Source organism: Anomaloglossus baeobatrachus, chromosome 3 (assembly GCF_048569485.1).
Source record: "Anomaloglossus baeobatrachus isolate aAnoBae1 chromosome 3, aAnoBae1.hap1, whole genome shotgun sequence".
NCBI lineage: Eukaryota > Metazoa > Chordata > Amphibia > Anura > Aromobatidae > Anomaloglossus > Anomaloglossus baeobatrachus.
Genome location: NC_134355.1, coordinates 700495725 through 700513328, shown reverse-complemented (window position 1 = coordinate 700513328; position 17604 = coordinate 700495725). Strand labels below are relative to the sequence as shown.

General features: G+C 45.6%; 1 protein-coding gene across 1 annotated transcript in view; it reads right to left on the bottom strand.

The window, feature by feature from the left end:
- Positions 1 to 436: 436 nt before the first annotated feature.
- Positions 437 to 17604, bottom strand: part of LOC142297103 (uncharacterized) — a 67174-nt gene continuing 50006 nt past the window's right edge. The window contains exon 6 of the mRNA XM_075341364.1: positions 437 to 5316. Within this exon, the coding sequence (XP_075197479.1) occupies positions 3713 to 5316 (1604 nt within the window). The 3' untranslated portion in view covers positions 437 to 3712. The remainder of the gene's footprint in view (positions 5317 to 17604) is intronic.

Genomic DNA, 17604 nt, shown 5'->3' with positions numbered 1-17604 from the left:
ATGGGAGTGTCTGATAGATGCCTCTCCATTACTAACCCCTGGGCTTGATGCCAGCCGACATCAGCCCAGAAAACCATTACCTCGATTGCCACCACACCAGGGCAATTGGGAAGAGCAACCCTGCTGCAGGCTGCTATTTGTAGGCTAGGAAGTGTCCAATAACTATGGACCCTCCCAGTCTGATAATACCAGCTCCCAGCTGTCTGTTTTACCTTTGCTTGTTATCAAAAATAGGGAGTACCTCACATTTTTTTTCTTTTTATTAATTTCATCATAAAAAGCTGTCCAATAAGCTCCACAGGGTGCAATTTTATTATGTGTCTGTCGCTCCCTCTATTTTTCTATTATCTAGCTCTATAGATCCGACAGAAATAAAATAAGTCTTCTCCATTGAGTAATGTAAGAATCCTTTATTGATACATAAATTCAAAGGGATATACATATTAAAACCATTTAAAAAGAGAAATTAGGGGAATGTGTAGGATGAAAACACCAGACCCAGGGCACAAAATAAAACCATTGTTGTCTAAATCAAACCACTACATTGGTGGTATAAATAACATTTACATAAGGATTGGTAGTGTGATGCACAGGGTCACTAAGTAAACATGTATACGGAAGATCAAAATTAGAGAACAATGTCTGATCACTTGCTTTTTTCAGAAATAATGTACTATCCATTGATGAACATGTTCCAATTTTTTGTAAGGGTTGCACCGTGCCACTAGAGCAGGGTAAGGGGTGCACCATGCCACTAGAGCAAGGTAAGGGGTGCACCATGCCACTAGAGCAGGGTAAGGGGTGCACCGTGCCACTGGAACAGGGTAAGGGGTGCACCATGACACTAGAGCAGGGTAAGGGGTGCACCGTGCCACTAGAGCAGGGTAAGGGGTGCACCATGCCACTAGAGCAGGGTAAGGGGTGCACCATGCCACTAGAGCAGGGTAAGGTGTGCACCGTGCCACTAGAGCAGGGTAAGGGGTGCACCATGCTACTAGAGCAGGGTAAGGGGTGCACCATGCTACTAGAGCAGGGTAAGGGGTGCACCATGTCACTGGAACAGGGTAAGTGGCGCACCGTGCCACTAGAGCAGGGTAAGGGGTGCACCATGCTACTAGAGCAGGGTAAGGGGTGCACTATGCTACTAGAGCAGGGTAAGGGGTGCACCATGCCACTAGAGCAGGGTAAGGTGTGCACCGTGCCACTAGAGCAGGGTAAGGGGTGCACCATGCTACTAGAGCAGGGTAAGGGGTGCACCATGCTACTAGAGCAGGGTAAGGGGTGCACCATGTCACTGGAACAGGGTAAGTGGCGCACCGTGCCACTAGAGCAGGGTAAGGGGTGCACCATGCTACTAGAGCAGGGTAAGGGGTGCACTATGCTACTAGAGCAGGGTAAGGGGTGCACCATGCCACTGGAACAGGGTAAGGGGCGCACCATGCCACTAGAGCAGGGTAAGGGGAGCACTGTGCCATTATAACAGGGTAAGGGGTGCACCATGCCACTAGAGCAGGGTAAGGGGTGCACCATGCTACTACAGCAGGGTAAGGGGGGCACCATGCCACTAGAACAGGGTTTTACAAAAGATCCAAAGTTTATCACCATAAAACCCTTTATTTTGCCCAAAACGTGATGCTGATAATTAGAGAGCAGCAATGACTGTAGAGAGATGGTCAGTAAATATTCTGCAGGTAACAACAGTCACAATCAGTAGGACGTGCACCGGCCGTCGCTGTGAATGACTTCAGCACATCTGCGTCCACAGGACATCACTAGTCTCTCACACTGCTCTGGGGGAATTTTGGCCCACTCTTCTTCCAGTCTCTTCCAGTTCTTTGACTGTTGTGGGTTTCTTGGCCATAACTTTGTCACCAAGAATTTTCCAGAGGTTTTCTATTGGGTTTAGATCAGGACTCTGGGCTGTGGCCATTTCATTGTTTCCAGGAGCTGCTTTTCCCGTTTTGCTGTGTGACAGGGGCCATTGTCCTACATAAAAATTTTTGCTGATTGAGTGATGGACACAAGTAAGGAGCCAAGTTTTGTGTAGAAGGTTCTGATCCACACTTGTATCACTCTCCCATCTAGCTGTATGAGATCCAACTCCTGCTGCAGAAAACATTCCCCAAACCATGACCCTTCCACCACCTTTCACTGACTTCTTAACACACTTTAGGTTCAGTCTTTCCCCAGTTTGTGGATGAGCATAATGTTTCCTAACAGACCCAAATAGATTAAACTTGCTTTCATCACTAAAACTAACTGTGTACACTTCTCTCCTGCCACACAACATACTCCTTACCAGGGGTTAGTCTAGCCTTGTGATTCTTTCTGCTAATGAGATGTTTGGTCACTGCAGAGTGGGCTTTCAGTCCAAATGCTCTTACACGTTGTGACACTGTATGACGAGACCAATCCTTACCCTGTTCAGTGCTGAACTGCCGAGCAATTCCAGCTGCAGTGTGGAAGCGATTACCCATGGAGATTTTCCGCATTATCCTGTCCTCTCTATGGAGCGTCTCCACATTATCCGGTCCTCTCTTGCATCTGTCTTTCGAGGGCGACCAGCCTTCTTGGGAGACTTGAAAGAGTTTGTGATGTTGTAAAGCTGCAACATTCTCAAAATCACAGACTTGGAAGAACCAACTTCTCTTGCTATGGATGATAGGGTCACCCATTTGGCCTTCATCTGGACAACCTACTGCTGGAGGGTTTCAGTCACTTTGGAACGGCAAAGTCAGTGCAAACTGGGAAGTCAAGCTGCCAGTTACATAGGGTTTGTTAGATAATTAAGGACATTAGCACCAGGCGCCAGATTAACACCAATAACTTGCAGGGAGGTTAAAGTGTTCTCTAATTGTGATCCGTGTTCTTTTTCATTGATCTAATTTATTTTAGAATAAATTCAATTTATGAAATAAGCTTAAAATACTGCAAGTTTCATCATGTTAGGATATAATCCCATAGGACAACACAATGACCACAATATTTAGGATATTGTGTGTTATTCTCTAATTTTGATCTCCAGTGTATATATAAAAACAGACGTAAACAGGGTGTGTGTGAATAATGGCTCCAAGTTGTGAAAGTATGGGAGTCTCACAAAGAGAACTAAGCCAGTGCAAACAATCAAGCAGACTGAGGTGCAAAATCAAATATCAATCACACGTAACCATTATAATATATTTAATACACCTGTAATCAATGCAGGAGCATAGTTAACAAATTAATATGTCTCTGGGACACCCAGGGGGGCATTTGACACTCATATTTACACTCCAAATAGGTTTCATTATCTAACTATAGCATTCACTGCTGTTTAAAATCGTATACGAAAAATTGCAAGCAAAAGCGCAGAAAATATGTAGCAATCCTTTTATACTTGCGTTTTTATAGTGTTTTTGACAGAATTCATTGAAGTGAATGGGTGAAAAAAACATTTCAAAAATGCTAATAGAAAATTATTTTCTGCACCAAATCTGCAAGTCAGAAATAAGCAATGCGTTCATGACACTTCATTGCTGGAATCAGGATTCCCTTCAGGATTTGTGACAAATCTGCACTCAAAAATGCATAAATAAAACACGATAAAAATGCAACATGTGCACAATGCCCTAAAATTTCTATTTTTGAAAGCGTCTTACTGTGCAGCATTTCTTATACACCTGTCTAAAACGTTTGCTCATACTGTATGCTAACAATGAATTCACCTTCTCTACTGTGTAAATTCTTTCATGTCAGACAAGATGTAATTTCCCTGTAAAGCAGTTTCCATATTCTGCACATGAATGTTTTCCTCATTCTGGATATTCAAATCGATTCTTTTTTGTGAGTTTTCTTGTGTGTGTGTTCTCACGTGTGTAACAAGGCTTGATTTCACAGTAAAACATTTCCCACATTCGGAACATGAATATGGTCTCTCTCCTGTGTGACTTTTCTGATGTCTAACAAGACTTGATTTCACAGTAAAACGGTTCCCACATTCTGAACATGAATAAGACTTTTCCCCTGTGTGACTTCTCTGATGTGCAACAAGATTTGATTTCAAACTAAAACATTTCCCACATTCCGAGCATGAAAATGGCTTTGCTCCTGTATGAAGTCTTTGATGTCTGATAAGACTTGATTTGATAGTAAACCATTTCCAACATTCTGAACAGGAATACAACTTTTCTCCTGTGTGAATTTTCTGATGTGCTACAAGACTTGCCTTCAGAGTAAAACATTTCCCACATTCTGAACATGAATATGGCTTCTCTTCTGTGTGAGTTTTCTGATGTTTTACAAGATTTGATTCCAGAGTAAAACATTTCCCACATTCTGTACATGAATACGGCTTGTCCCCTGTGTGAGTTCTCTGATGTGTAACAAGATTTGATTCCAGAGTAAAACATTTCCCACATTCTGAACATGAATACGGCTTGTCCCCTGTGTGAGTTCTCTGATGTGTAACAAGATCTGATTCCAGAGTAAAACATTTCCCACATTCTGAACATGAAAACGTTTTTTCCTCTGTGTGACTACTCTCATGTGCAGCAAGATCTGATTCCAGAGTAAAACATTTCCCACATTCTGAACATGAATACGGCTTCTCCCCTGAGTGACTTTTCTCATGTGCAGCAAGATTTGATTCTAGAGTAAAACATTTCCCACATTCTGAACATGAATATGGCTTTTCCTCTGTGTGACTTTTCTCATGTGCAGCAAGATTTGATTCTAGAGTAAAACATTTCCCACATTCTGAACATGAATATGGCTTTTCCCCTGTGTGACTTTTCTCATGTGCAGCAAGATTTGATTCTAGAGTAAAACATTTCCCACATTCTGAACATGAATACGACTTCTCTCCTGTGTGACTTCTCCAATGTCGAATAAGACTTGATTTCACAGTAAACCATTTCCAACATTCTGTGCATGAATATGGCTTCTCTGCTCTGTGAATTCTCTCATGTGCAACAAGATGTGATTTAAGAGTAAAACTTTTCCCACATTCTGAACACAAATATGTCTTCTCCCCTGTGTGGCTTATTTGATGTACCAGGAGAGTGGTTTTTAAGGCAAAACATTTGCCACAATCTGAACATGAGTATGGCTTCTGCCCTGTGTGTGCTCTCCTGTGATTATTTTCCAAAAGAGATTGTAATGAATCAGGAGATAAGACCTCATTACAAGGCTCAGATGACAAATCTGTGCTGAGAATGGCTGCAGGGATATCTGGGAGAATGGCATGCTCTTCATATGTATCTTGAGTGAATCCACTGTTATCTGCTTTAAAATCTGAAGATATCACATAGGCCTCTGAGCTCCTCGTCCAATCATCTGCCAAGAACAGAACATTAATTTTAATATTATAAATGTAGCAATTATACATCTTATTAATATATTTAACATACAAAAAGAAATACAAACTAAAAATTAATGTACAAAAAAAAATGCAATTACTGACAAACTAAGAAAAACAGTTGGAAAACACATCATAATCTAACATCAGACTCCAGAGCAAGGACCAGAGGACCGTGATTTTAGGTCACTGGGCTCTTGTGGTTTTTTGCTGCCAGCATCATGGTAGGTTTATGTTTGATGTTATGCTGCCAATTTTTTTGTTGCAAAATGGTCGGCGAAAAATCATAAAAGAATCTACAAGATATTGTAATTAGGTGATATCTCTGTGACACTCTATGACAGCTACATGAGTTAGTCGACAAGAAGCAGTATCGTCATTTACAAAGCCATATAAGAAGTGCCCACAGTTTTCTGTTTCAATTATTCCAGGCTTTGGACTAAAAGTCTGCAGTAAAAACCTCCTCATACTGTGAATTTGACATGTAACTAATCGGGTCTGTGACAAATAAGTTTGGGGTACTCGGAGAGCTTTAAAAAGGGGGGTTACGCATAATAATTTATGGAGCAAGAATTTACAGCATCAAGCTCGAGCTACATAAGCAGCACATGGCAAACAGAAAAGCGTCACCATTTCTGCACCAAAATCACTTTTTTTTAAAAAAAAATATCATGAACAGGATTTCATAAAATCATAGTACACAATAAAGAACTGCTCAGCCATAAGTGTCAACAAGGCCCCATAGAGCTGCTATGGGATATTTGGGGGCCCTATGTCATATTGAGTGGTAGGCTGTAATGATATCACACTGTAGTCATGGGGGCTGTGGGTACATCATACTGTGTGGGGTACTAATGGGGATTCATACTATGTTTAGGGAGGGGCTGTTGGGACATTATAATGTATTGGAGGCACAGAGGAGGCATCATACTGTGTGTGGGGTGCTATGGGGATTCATACTATGTAGGGGGGGCGCCGGGGACATCATACTGAGGTGCTATGGGGACTCATACGGTGTGTAAGGGGCTGCAAAGACATCATACTGTGTTGATGGCACAGTGGGGGGATCATACTGTCTGTGAGGTGCTATGGGGACTCATACTGTGGGTAGGGGGCTGTGGAAACATAAGTTGGTGGCACAGTGGAGGCATCATACGGTGTGGGGGTCCTATGGGGACTCATACTGTGTATATGGGGGCTGTGGGAACATCATACTGTGTTGGTGGTACAGTGGGTGCATCATTCAGTGTGTGGGGTGCTATGGAAATTCATAATATCTGTAGGGGGCTGAGGGGGCATTATACTGTGTTGGTGGCACAGTGGGAGCATCATACTGTGTGTGAAGTGCTATGGGGATTCAAACTGTGTGTAGGGGGGCTGTGGGGACATCATACTATGCTGGAGGCACAGTGGGTGCATCACACTATATGTGAAATGCTATGGGGATTCAAACTGTGTTGAGGGCTGCAGGGACATCATACTGTGTTGGTGGCACAGTGGAGGCATCATACTGTGTGTGGGATGCTATGGGGGGATTCATACTATGTGTAGAGGGGCTATGGGGACATCATACTGTGCTGTTGGTGGGGGAATCATACTGTGCATGGGGTGTTATGGGAATTCATACTGTGTGTAGGGGCTGTGGGGACATCATACTGTGTTGGTGGCGCAGTGGGGGCATCATACTGTGTGGTGGTGTCCTATGGAAACTCATACTGTGTGTAGGGGGCTGTGGGGACATCAAACGTTGTTGATGGCACAGTGAAGGCATCATACTGTGTGTGAACTGCTATGGGAATTTATACTGTGTGTACGGGGGTTGTGGGGACATCTACTGTATTGGAGGCACAGTGGGTGCATCATACTGTGTGTGAGATGCTATGAGGATTGATGTGTATGGGGGCTGTGGAGACATCATAATGTGCTGGTGGCACATTAAGGGCATCATACTGTGTATGGGGTGCTATGGGGATTCATACTGTGTGTAGGGGGCTGTGGGCACATCATACTGTGTTGGTGGCACAGTGGGGAGCATCATACTGTGTATAGGATGCTATGGGGATTCATACTGTGTGTAGGGGGGCTGTGGGAACATACTGTGTTGGTGGCACAGTGGGGGCATCATACTATGTATGCAGTACTATGGGGATTCATACTGTGTGGGGTCGCTGTGGGGAAATCATACTGTGTTAGTATCATATGGTGTATGGGCTGCAATGGGGATTCATACTGTGTAGAAGGGCACTGTGGGAACATCATGCTGTGTTGGTGGCACAGTGGAGACATCATACTGTGTGTGAGGTGGTATAGAGATACATTTTGTGTAGGGGGGCTGTGGGGACATCATGCTGTGTTGATGGCACAGTGGAGGCATCATACTGTGCGTGAGGTAGTATAGAGATACATTGTGTAGGGCGGCTGTGGGGACATCATGCTGTGTTGGTGGCACAGTGGAGGCATCATACTGTGTGTGAGGTGGTATAGAGATACATTTTGTGTAGGGGGGCTGTGGGGACATCATGCTGTGTTGGTGGCACAGTGAAGGCATCATACTGTGTGTGAGGTGGTATAGAGATACATTTTGTGTAGGGGGGCTGTAGGGACATCATGCTGTGTTGGTGGCACAGTGAAGGCATCATACTGTGTGTGAGGTGGTATAGAGATACATTTTGTGTAGGGGGGCTGTAGGGACATCATGCTGTGTTGGTGGCACAGTGGAGGCATCATACTGTGTGTGAGGTGGTATAGAGATACATTGTGTAGGGCAGCTGTAGGGACATCATGCTGTGTTGGTGGCACAGTGAAAATATCATAATATGTGTGAGGTGGTATAGAGATACATTGTGTAGGGGGGCTGTGGGGACATCATGCTGTGTTGGTGGCAGAGTGAAGGCATCATACTGTGTGTGAGGTGGTATAGCGATACATTTTGTGTAGGGGGGCTGTAGGGACATCATGCTGTGTTGGTGGCACAGTGGAGGCATCATAATATGTGTGAGGTGGTATAGAGATACATTGTGTAGGGCGGCTGTGGGGACATCATGCTGTGTTGGTGGCAGAGTGAAGGCATCATACTGTGTGTGAGGTGGTATAGAGATTCATTTTGTGTAGGGGGGCTGTGGGGACATCATGCTGTGTTGGTGGCACAGTGAAGGCATCATACTGTGTGTGAGGTGGTATAGAGATTCATTTTGTGTAGGGGGGCTGTGGGGACATCATGCTGTGTTGGTGGCACAGTGAAGGCATCATACTGTGTGTGAGGTGGTATGGAGACGCATTTTGTGTAGGGGGGCTGTGGGGACATCATGCTGTATTGGTGGCACAGTGGAGGCATCATACTGTGTGTGAAGTGCTATGGGGATTCAAACTGTGTGTAGGGGGGCTGTGGGGACATCATACTATGCTGGAGGCACAGTGGGTGCATCACACTATATGTGAAATGCTATGGGGATTCAAACTGTGTTGAGGGCTGCAGGGACATCATACTGTGTTGGTGGCACAGTGGAGGCATCATACTGTGTGTGGGATGCTATGGGGGGATTCATACTATGTGTAGAGGGGCTATGGGGACATCATACTGTGCTGTTGGTGGGGGAATCATACTGTGCATGGGGTGTTATGGGAATTCATACTGTGTGTAGGGGCTGTGGGGACATCATACTGTGTTGGTGGCGCAGTGGGGGCATCATACTGTGTGGTGGTGTCCTATGGAAACTCATACTGTGTGTAGGGGGCTGTGGGGACATCAAACGTTGTTGATGGCACAGTGAAGGCATCATACTGTGTGTGAACTGCTATGGGAATTTATACTGTGTGTACGGGGGTTGTGGGGACATCTACTGTATTGGAGGCACAGTGGGTGCATCATACTGTGTGTGAGATGCTATGAGGATTGATGTGTATGGGGGCTGTGGAGACATCATAATGTGCTGGTGGCACATTAAGGGCATCATACTGTGTATGGGGTGCTATGGGGATTCATACTGTGTGTAGGGGGCTGTGGGCACATCATACTGTGTTGGTGGCACAGTGGGGAGCATCATACTGTGTATAGGATGCTATGGGGATTCATACTGTGTGTAGGGGGGCTGTGGGAACATACTGTGTTGGTGGCACAGTGGGGGCATCATACTATGTATGCAGTACTATGGGGATTCATACTGTGTGGGGTCGCTGTGGGGAAATCATACTGTGTTAGTATCATATGGTGTATGGGCTGCAATGGGGATTCATACTGTGTAGAAGGGCACTGTGGGAACATCATGCTGTGTTGGTGGCACAGTGGAGACATCATACTGTGTGTGAGGTGGTATAGAGATTCATTTTGTGTAGGGGGGCTGTGGGGACATCATGCTGTGTTGATGGCACAGTGGAGGCATCATACTGTGTGTGAGGTGGTATAGAGATTCATTTTGTGTAGGGGGGCTGTGGGGACATCATGCTGTGTTGGTGGCACAGTGAAGGCATCATACTGTGTGTGAGGTGGTATGGAGACGCATTTTGTGTAGGGGGGCTGTGGGGACATCATGCTGTATTGGTGGCACAGTGGAGGCATCATACTGTGTGTGAGGTGGTATAGAGATACATTTTGTGTAGGGGGGCTGTGGGGACATCATGCTGTGTTGGTGGCACAGTGGAGGCATCATACTGTGTGTGAGGTGGTATAGAGATACATTGTGTAGGGGGGCTGTGGGGACATCATGCTGTGTTGGTGGCACAGTGAAGGCATCATACTGTGTGTGAGGTGGTATAGAGATTCATTTTGTGTAGGGGGGCTGTGGGGACATCATGCTGTGTTGGTGGCACAGTGAAGGCATCATACTGTGTGTGAGGTGGTATAGAGATTCATTTTGTGTAGGGGGGCTGTGGGGACATCATGCTGTGTTGGTGGCACAGTGAAGGCATCATACTGTGTGTGAGGTGGTATGGAGACGCATTTTGTGTAGGGGGGCTGTGGGGACATCATGCTGTATTGGTGGCACAGTGGAGGCATCATACTGTGTGTGAGGTGGTATAGAGATTCATTTTGTGTAGGGGGGCTGTGGGGACATCATGCTGTGTTGATGGCACAGTGGAGGCATCATACTGTATGTGAGGTGGTATAGAGATACATTTTGTGTAGGGCGGCTGTGGGAACATCATGCTGTGTTGGTGGCACAGTGAAGGCATCATACTGTGTGTGAGGTGGTATAGAGATTCATTTTGTGTAGGGGGGCTGTGGGGACATCATGCTGTGTTGGTGGCACAGTGAAGGCATCATACTGTGTGTGAGGTGGTATGGAGACGCATTTTGTGTAGGGGGGCTGTGGGGACATCATGCTGTATTGGTGGCACAGTGGAGGCATCATACTGTGTGTGAGGTGGTATAGAGATACATTTTGTGTAGGGGGGCTGTGGGGACATCATGCTGTGTTGATGGCACAGTGGAGGCATCATACTGTATGTGAGGTGGTATAGAGATACATTTTGTGTAGGGGGGCTGTGGGGACATCATGCTGTATTGGTGGCACAGTGGAGGCATCATACTGTGTGTGAGGTGGTATAGAGATACATTTTGTGTAGGGGGGCTGTGGGGACATCATGCTGTGTTGGTGGCACAGTGGAGGCATCATACTGTGTGTGAGGTGGTATAGAGATACATTTTGTGTAGGGGGGCTGTGGGGACATCATGCTGTGTTGGTGGCACAGTGGAGGCATCATACTGTGTGTGAGGTGGTATAGAGATACATTTTGTGTAGGGGGGCTGTGGGGACATCATGCTGTGTTGATGGCACAGTGGAGGCATCATACTGTGTGTGAGGTGGTATAGAGATACATTTTGTGTAGGGGGGCTGTGGGGACATCATGCTGTATTGGTGGCACAGTGGAGGCATCATACTGTGTGTGAGGTGGTATAGAGATACATTTTGTGTAGGGGGGCTGTGGGGACATCATGCTGTGTTGGTGGCACAGTGGAGGCATCATACTGTATGTGAGGTGGTATAGAGATACATTTTGTGTAGGAGGGCTGTGGGGACATCATGCTGTGTTGGTGGCAGAGTGAAGGCATCATACTGTGTGTGAGGTGGTATAGAGACGCATTTTGTGTAGGGGGGCTGTGGGGACATCATGCTGTGTTGGTGGCACAGTGAAGGCATCATACTGTGTGTGAGGTGGTATGGAGACGCATTTTGTGTAGGGGGGCTGTGGGGACATCATGCTGTATTGGTGGCACAGTGGAGGCATCATACTGTGTGTGAGGTGGTATAGAGATTCATTTTGTGTAGGGGGGCTGTGGGGACATCATGCTGTGTTGATGGCACAGTGGAGGCATCATACTGTATGTGAGGTGGTATAGAGATACATTTTGTGTAGGGCGGCTGTGGGGACATCATGCTGTGTTGGTGGCACAGTGAAGGCATCATACTGTGTGTGAGGTGGTATAGAGATTCATTTTGTGTAGGGGGGCTGTGGGGACATCATGCTGTGTTGGTGGCACAGTGAAGGCATCATACTGTGTGTGAGGTGGTATGGAGACGCATTTTGTGTAGGGGGGCTGTGGGGACATCATGCTGTATTGGTGGCACAGTGGAGGCATCATACTGTGTGTGAGGTGGTATAGAGATACATTTTGTGTAGGGGGGCTGTGGGGACATCATGCTGTGTTGATGGCACAGTGGAGGCATCATACTGTATGTGAGGTGGTATAGAGATACATTTTGTGTAGGGGGGCTGTGGGGACATCATGCTGTGTTGGTGGCACAGTGGAGACATCATACTGTGTGTGAGGTGGTATGGAGACGCATTTTGTGTAGGGGGGCTGTGGGGACATCATGCTGTATTGGTGGCACAGTGGAGGCATCATACTGTGTGTGAGGTGGTATAGAGATACATTTTGTGTAGGGGGGCTGTGGGGACATCATGCTGTGTTGATGGCACAGTGGAGGCATCATACTGTATGTGAGGTGGTATAGAGATACATTTTGTGTAGGGGGGCTGTGGGGACATCATGCTGTATTGGTGGCACAGTGGAGGCATCATACTGTGTGTGAGGTGGTATAGAGATACATTTTGTGTAGGGGGGCTGTGGGGACATCATGCTGTGTTGGTGGCACAGTGGAGGCATCATACTGTGTGTGAGGTGGTATAGAGATACATTTTGTGTAGGGGGGCTGTGGGGACATCATGCTGTGTTGGTGGCACAGTGGAGGCATCATACTGTGTGTGAGGTGGTATAGAGATACATTTTGTGTAGGGGGGCTGTGGGGACATCATGCTGTGTTGATGGCACAGTGGAGGCATCATACTGTGTGTGAGGTGGTATAGAGATACATTTTGTGTAGGGGGGCTGTGGGGACATCATGCTGTATTGGTGGCACAGTGGAGGCATCATACTGTGTGTGAGGTGGTATAGAGATACATTTTGTGTAGGGGGGCTGTGGGGACATCATGCTGTGTTGGTGGCACAGTGGAGGCATCATACTGTATGTGAGGTGGTATAGAGATACATTTTGTGTAGGAGGGCTGTGGGGACATCATGCTGTGTTGGTGGCAGAGTGAAGGCATCATACTGTGTGTGAGGTGGTATAGAGACGCATTTTGTGTAGGGGGGCTGTGGGGACATCATGCTGTGTTGGTGGCACAGTGGAGGCATCATACTGTGCATGAGGTGGTATGGAGACGCATTTTGTGTAGGGGGGCTGTGGGGACATCATGCTGTGTTGATGGCACAGTGGAGGCATCATACTGTATGTGAGGTGGTATGGAGATACATTTTGTGTAGGGGGGCTGTGGGGACATCATGCTGTGTTGGTGGCACAGTGGAGGCATCATACTGTGTGTGAGGTGGTATAGAGATACATTTTGTGTAGGGGGGCTGTAGGGACATCATGCTGTGTTGGTGGCATAATAGAGAAAAAAAAAAGAAAACAATTCCAGCCCACCCAGTAATTGTGGGGGGGGAAGGACCTTGGGCAGTGCTCGTGACTAGGGCTGGGTGGACCTGGACTGAAAAAGTCCAGATCCGCGCAGTTTCAAAGTTGCCAGGTTGCCGGGCCTGGGATTCCGGGTGTGTGATCCGGCACTCGATAAAATAAAATAAAACATAAGCAAATAAGAATGAAGCGAGTGCTTCATACTTGCCAAGGCTCCGGCCTGACTATACGCTGCTCCCGTGCTGCTGTATGCTGCTCCTGTGGCCTCCCTAGGCCGCTAATTTCATATGCACAGCATTCCCCGCCCGCTTGCTCGCCAGCCGGGCCTCTGTGATTGGTTGCAGTCAGATGCGCTCCCAGCCTGTGTGATGGCGTCTGCCTGCAGTCATCATTCATCACAGCACAGTCATTTTCTGAAGCTCACAGCCAGCAGTCTTGTTCTATGGCCGCTTGCTGTGAGATTCAGATGTATCAGATCTTGAATCACTGTGGGATCTCGTGTGGATTATGTTGGACCTGCAGGTGTATTTAGGGTTTAATAAAGTGGTGAAAGAGGGTGTTTTTTGTATTTTATTCCAAATAAAGGATTTTTTTCGGTGTTTGTGTTTATTTACTGTCAATCACAGATTAGTGATGCGGGTGTTATAGACGCTGCCATCATTAATCCAGGGTTTAGTAGCAGCTGTGTGCCGTTATTAACACCTTATTACCCTGATTGCCACCGCATCAGGGCATTTGGGAAGAGCCGGTAGAGCACCGGGCTTGTCACATCTAATGAATGCGGCAATACCGGACCGCTGGAGGCTGATATGTTTAGGCTGGGTTTCTCCAGCCTGAGAATACCAGCCACCAGCTGGCTTTATCATGGCTGGGTATTAAAATTGGGGGGATGGGGGGGAAGAGCCGCACGTCATTTTTTACAATTATTTATTTAAATAAATAAAAAAAAACAAAAAACACATATGGGTCCTCCTCTTTTGATACACAGCCAAGATAAGCGCAGGGCTGGGGCTGTATCCATGGGCTTTATCTGTGCTGGCATCAGAATACTGGGGGACCCTACACCAGTTGTTTTATTTATTTTTATACCTCAGTACTGATGGTAGATGCTAGAGTGTACATGCTCTTTCCAGGAAGACGACATTTCAACACGCCTATCACATGATAGGGGTGTGTTCAAAATGCCGTCCGACGTTTCCAGCCAAAATAAACATTCTTTTTTTAACTCCACGTGGGCATGAAGTTGGTCATAATAGAAGTGGGGGGTGAGACCCCAGATAGGCGAAGCCCCCCCTTACAGGATTATGGTGGACGAGAGGAAACATCACCATGCCCACTAACCAAGCCAATCACGTCCACTAACCTGAAATGAGTCCATACATTCTAGGCTCATGGTAGATGCTATAGTGTATAGGCTTCTTTACACTGCTTTCCCTGCCCACCGGCTGTCCTGGCGCCTGTGATTGGATGCAGTCAGCTGACACATTGCTGCTCAGGGTGGGGGCGCGTCTGACTGCGCGTCTGACTGTAATCAGCGGTCCAGGCAGTGAATGTAAGGGCTGGGAGCAGCATACAGCCATGCCGGAGCCTTGGTAAGTCCACCGCACGCTCCCATTCCTCTATCCTTTCTACCACAATTTTTAATCTCCGAATTCCGCTCCCCATAGACTTATACGAGAGCGGATTCCAGACCAGATCCGGATTTTTTTATTTTTTTTTTAAAAGAGAGCAGGGTCGTGCCGGGTCCGTTTTTTGCGAGTCCGTCCAGCTCTACTTGTGACAGTGGAGTTCGGCAACAAGCAGCAGAAAATGGAAATAAAGTTCATCAATGATGCATCCAAGATAAAACCAAAAACTTTTTATCCAAAAAATTAAAAACAAGGAATGACAATGAAAAAAAATGGAAAATAAAATCATGGAGAACAAACCAGGTTTCCTTACCTTTACACCTTATACTTTGTTCATACAATTTTTATTTCCATACCTAACTTTATACACAGTTTTTCCTATTTAGTGATAATTCTACTTAACTTCTCTTGATAAATTGCACATTTACTCTCCCCCTTTGTTTCCTTTTTTCTTGTTCTCCTTCCCCGTATCTTTCTTTTTTATTCTATTGGACTTTTAACTGTGATTAATAAAGTAACTGTTTTAGAGGGTGTCATTTTGGTATAGACGAGTATAAGTTTCTCTCTTTTTTTTGTATTCTTCTTTGGTCCATTCTTCTCGCACCTCTAAAATCTATCCTAAACTCAGCTGCCCGACTAATCCACCTCTCCCCTCGCTATTCCCCGGCTTACCATTGCCCAAAGACTCAGTTTCAAAACACATAGATGATGTGATTTTTGTCCGGAAGAAGGTGAAACTGCTCTCAGAAACGCGTTGACAATAAAAAAAATCACCATCTTATCATCTTGTCTGGATTTTTCCACAGTCGCGCGGGCTCAGGGATGCTGCAGCAGCCATTTTTGCCTTCTCAGTAGTTGTGGCCTTCACAAGTACCCTAGCTTATTTTCACTTCTCCATGTTATCTACTATCCTCAAATAAGATTTTCTTTCCAGTCTGTTGACTACAGGACTCATGGTAGCATTTACTTTTTAATTTATCCAGAAAAATTATTCTTCCAGCGGTCCAAACGTAAAGGGGCTTGATCAAGAACATAACTTTTCACTGTTCTCTGAGGCTGAATCCCTGTACTTCTTGCAGATTGTTAGTCTATTCTTGGGAAGATTTTTTTTTTGAGGAGAGAAGTTAGTTGATTGCTGTTATTTTTTACATCAGGACACCACCAAAAGCCTTCCCCTGACTGTGCCTGCTGTAGTCCCTGTGCAACCTTTGCAATGGTGCTGACCAATCCCGTAACTAAATCCTCTTAAGAAGATGACATGACGCTTGTTTGACTATCTTGGGTGCTTTTATTTCAAGCAATTGAACCTCAATCCTTGAAGTTCGTGATTGTCAGTTAAATGGTTGCTTTAGGGGCAATGTCCTTGCATGTAAAGCCCTTTTGATGTAAAGCAATGATGAACTGGTGGTAACCGTAACCATGTGTAACAGAAGACAATGATTTCAAGCAACAGCCTCCTTTTAAAGCAACTGGTTAGTTCTTATATTTCAATCAGCATTACAGAATGAGATCAGCTGCCTTGTCCTTGTGGGTATACGGTTTACATAAAAATAGTGTACTTATATATGTATAAGCTGTATACCAGTCATGTGTGCACTGATTACAAGTGTGCAGTTTGAAAGAAGAAAAAAAATAAATCTTAAAGAATTCTTCACATTATTCTACTGATTAATTAGTCTGAAGGAAGGGTGAAACTAAGGGGGATGGTGGTGGGAAAGTAGGGCATTTTCCCTAAAAGTGGGTTTTGTCCGCCATCTTATCCAGTTATTAATGCGATAGCCAGCCTAGATAATATATAAAATGCCAACTCCCTGTGTTCAATTGTGCTAGTGTCTTTCAGACACCAGTTTCTCTTATATTACCTGGGATGGGAGGACTCTCCTATATTACAGGGGATGGGAGGCCTCACCTATATTACATAGGAGGCCTCTGCTCTACTATACGGGATGGGAGGTTGTCACGGTTGACAGACAGTCCTGTGGTGTCCGGCTGTTGACGTTAGCAGCATTTGGCTACACAATCTGCTCCCTGACATTCTATTCTTCCTGCGGTGATGTAATTGGTATCCTATGTATCTTCTCTGCCTGGAGTTAGTCCCTTTCCATATAGGAACTTGTGGAAATCCTTACCTTTCAGCTGTTAATCATCATCACTTTGTGTCCTTAAATTCCCACAATTCCCCTTGTTGTTGGCTGGCGGTAGGGTTATCTTTCTGTACAGGCCTCAGATGCAAGCAGTCAGCTTGTATTCATCTGGTGAAACGCTGTTTGTTGCTTTACCTCTCCCAGAGTCATCCTGGAGATCAGCTTTCGTATACTTTCCCCTCTATGTGTTCCGTTTGTTCCTTAGAACTTTCTTGGGTTGACTAAGCGACTGACACGCATATTTTTTTTTTATATGAATCCAGTCACCGGCTGAGCGACTTCGTGGTCTGTCTCTGTAGGTAGCAGACCTTTGGTCAGAGCTGTTCATCAGCAACAGCGATCATAGACTCCTAATTTTCAGGATTCTGCGGGTAGGCAGATAAAGCCTGAACCCCAGATTGCTCTCCCAGACAGGTTTTCAGGGGGGTAGAGCCCTACTCCTCTAATGAGAAAGAGAGGCAAGTGGGGACTGATTGCACAGTTATACAGTCCCTGATAGAAGTTCTGTCGCTTATCCATGTTATGTAAATAAAAGCTTATAACCGGACTTTAAATTCATCCATTGGTTTTATAAATTACTC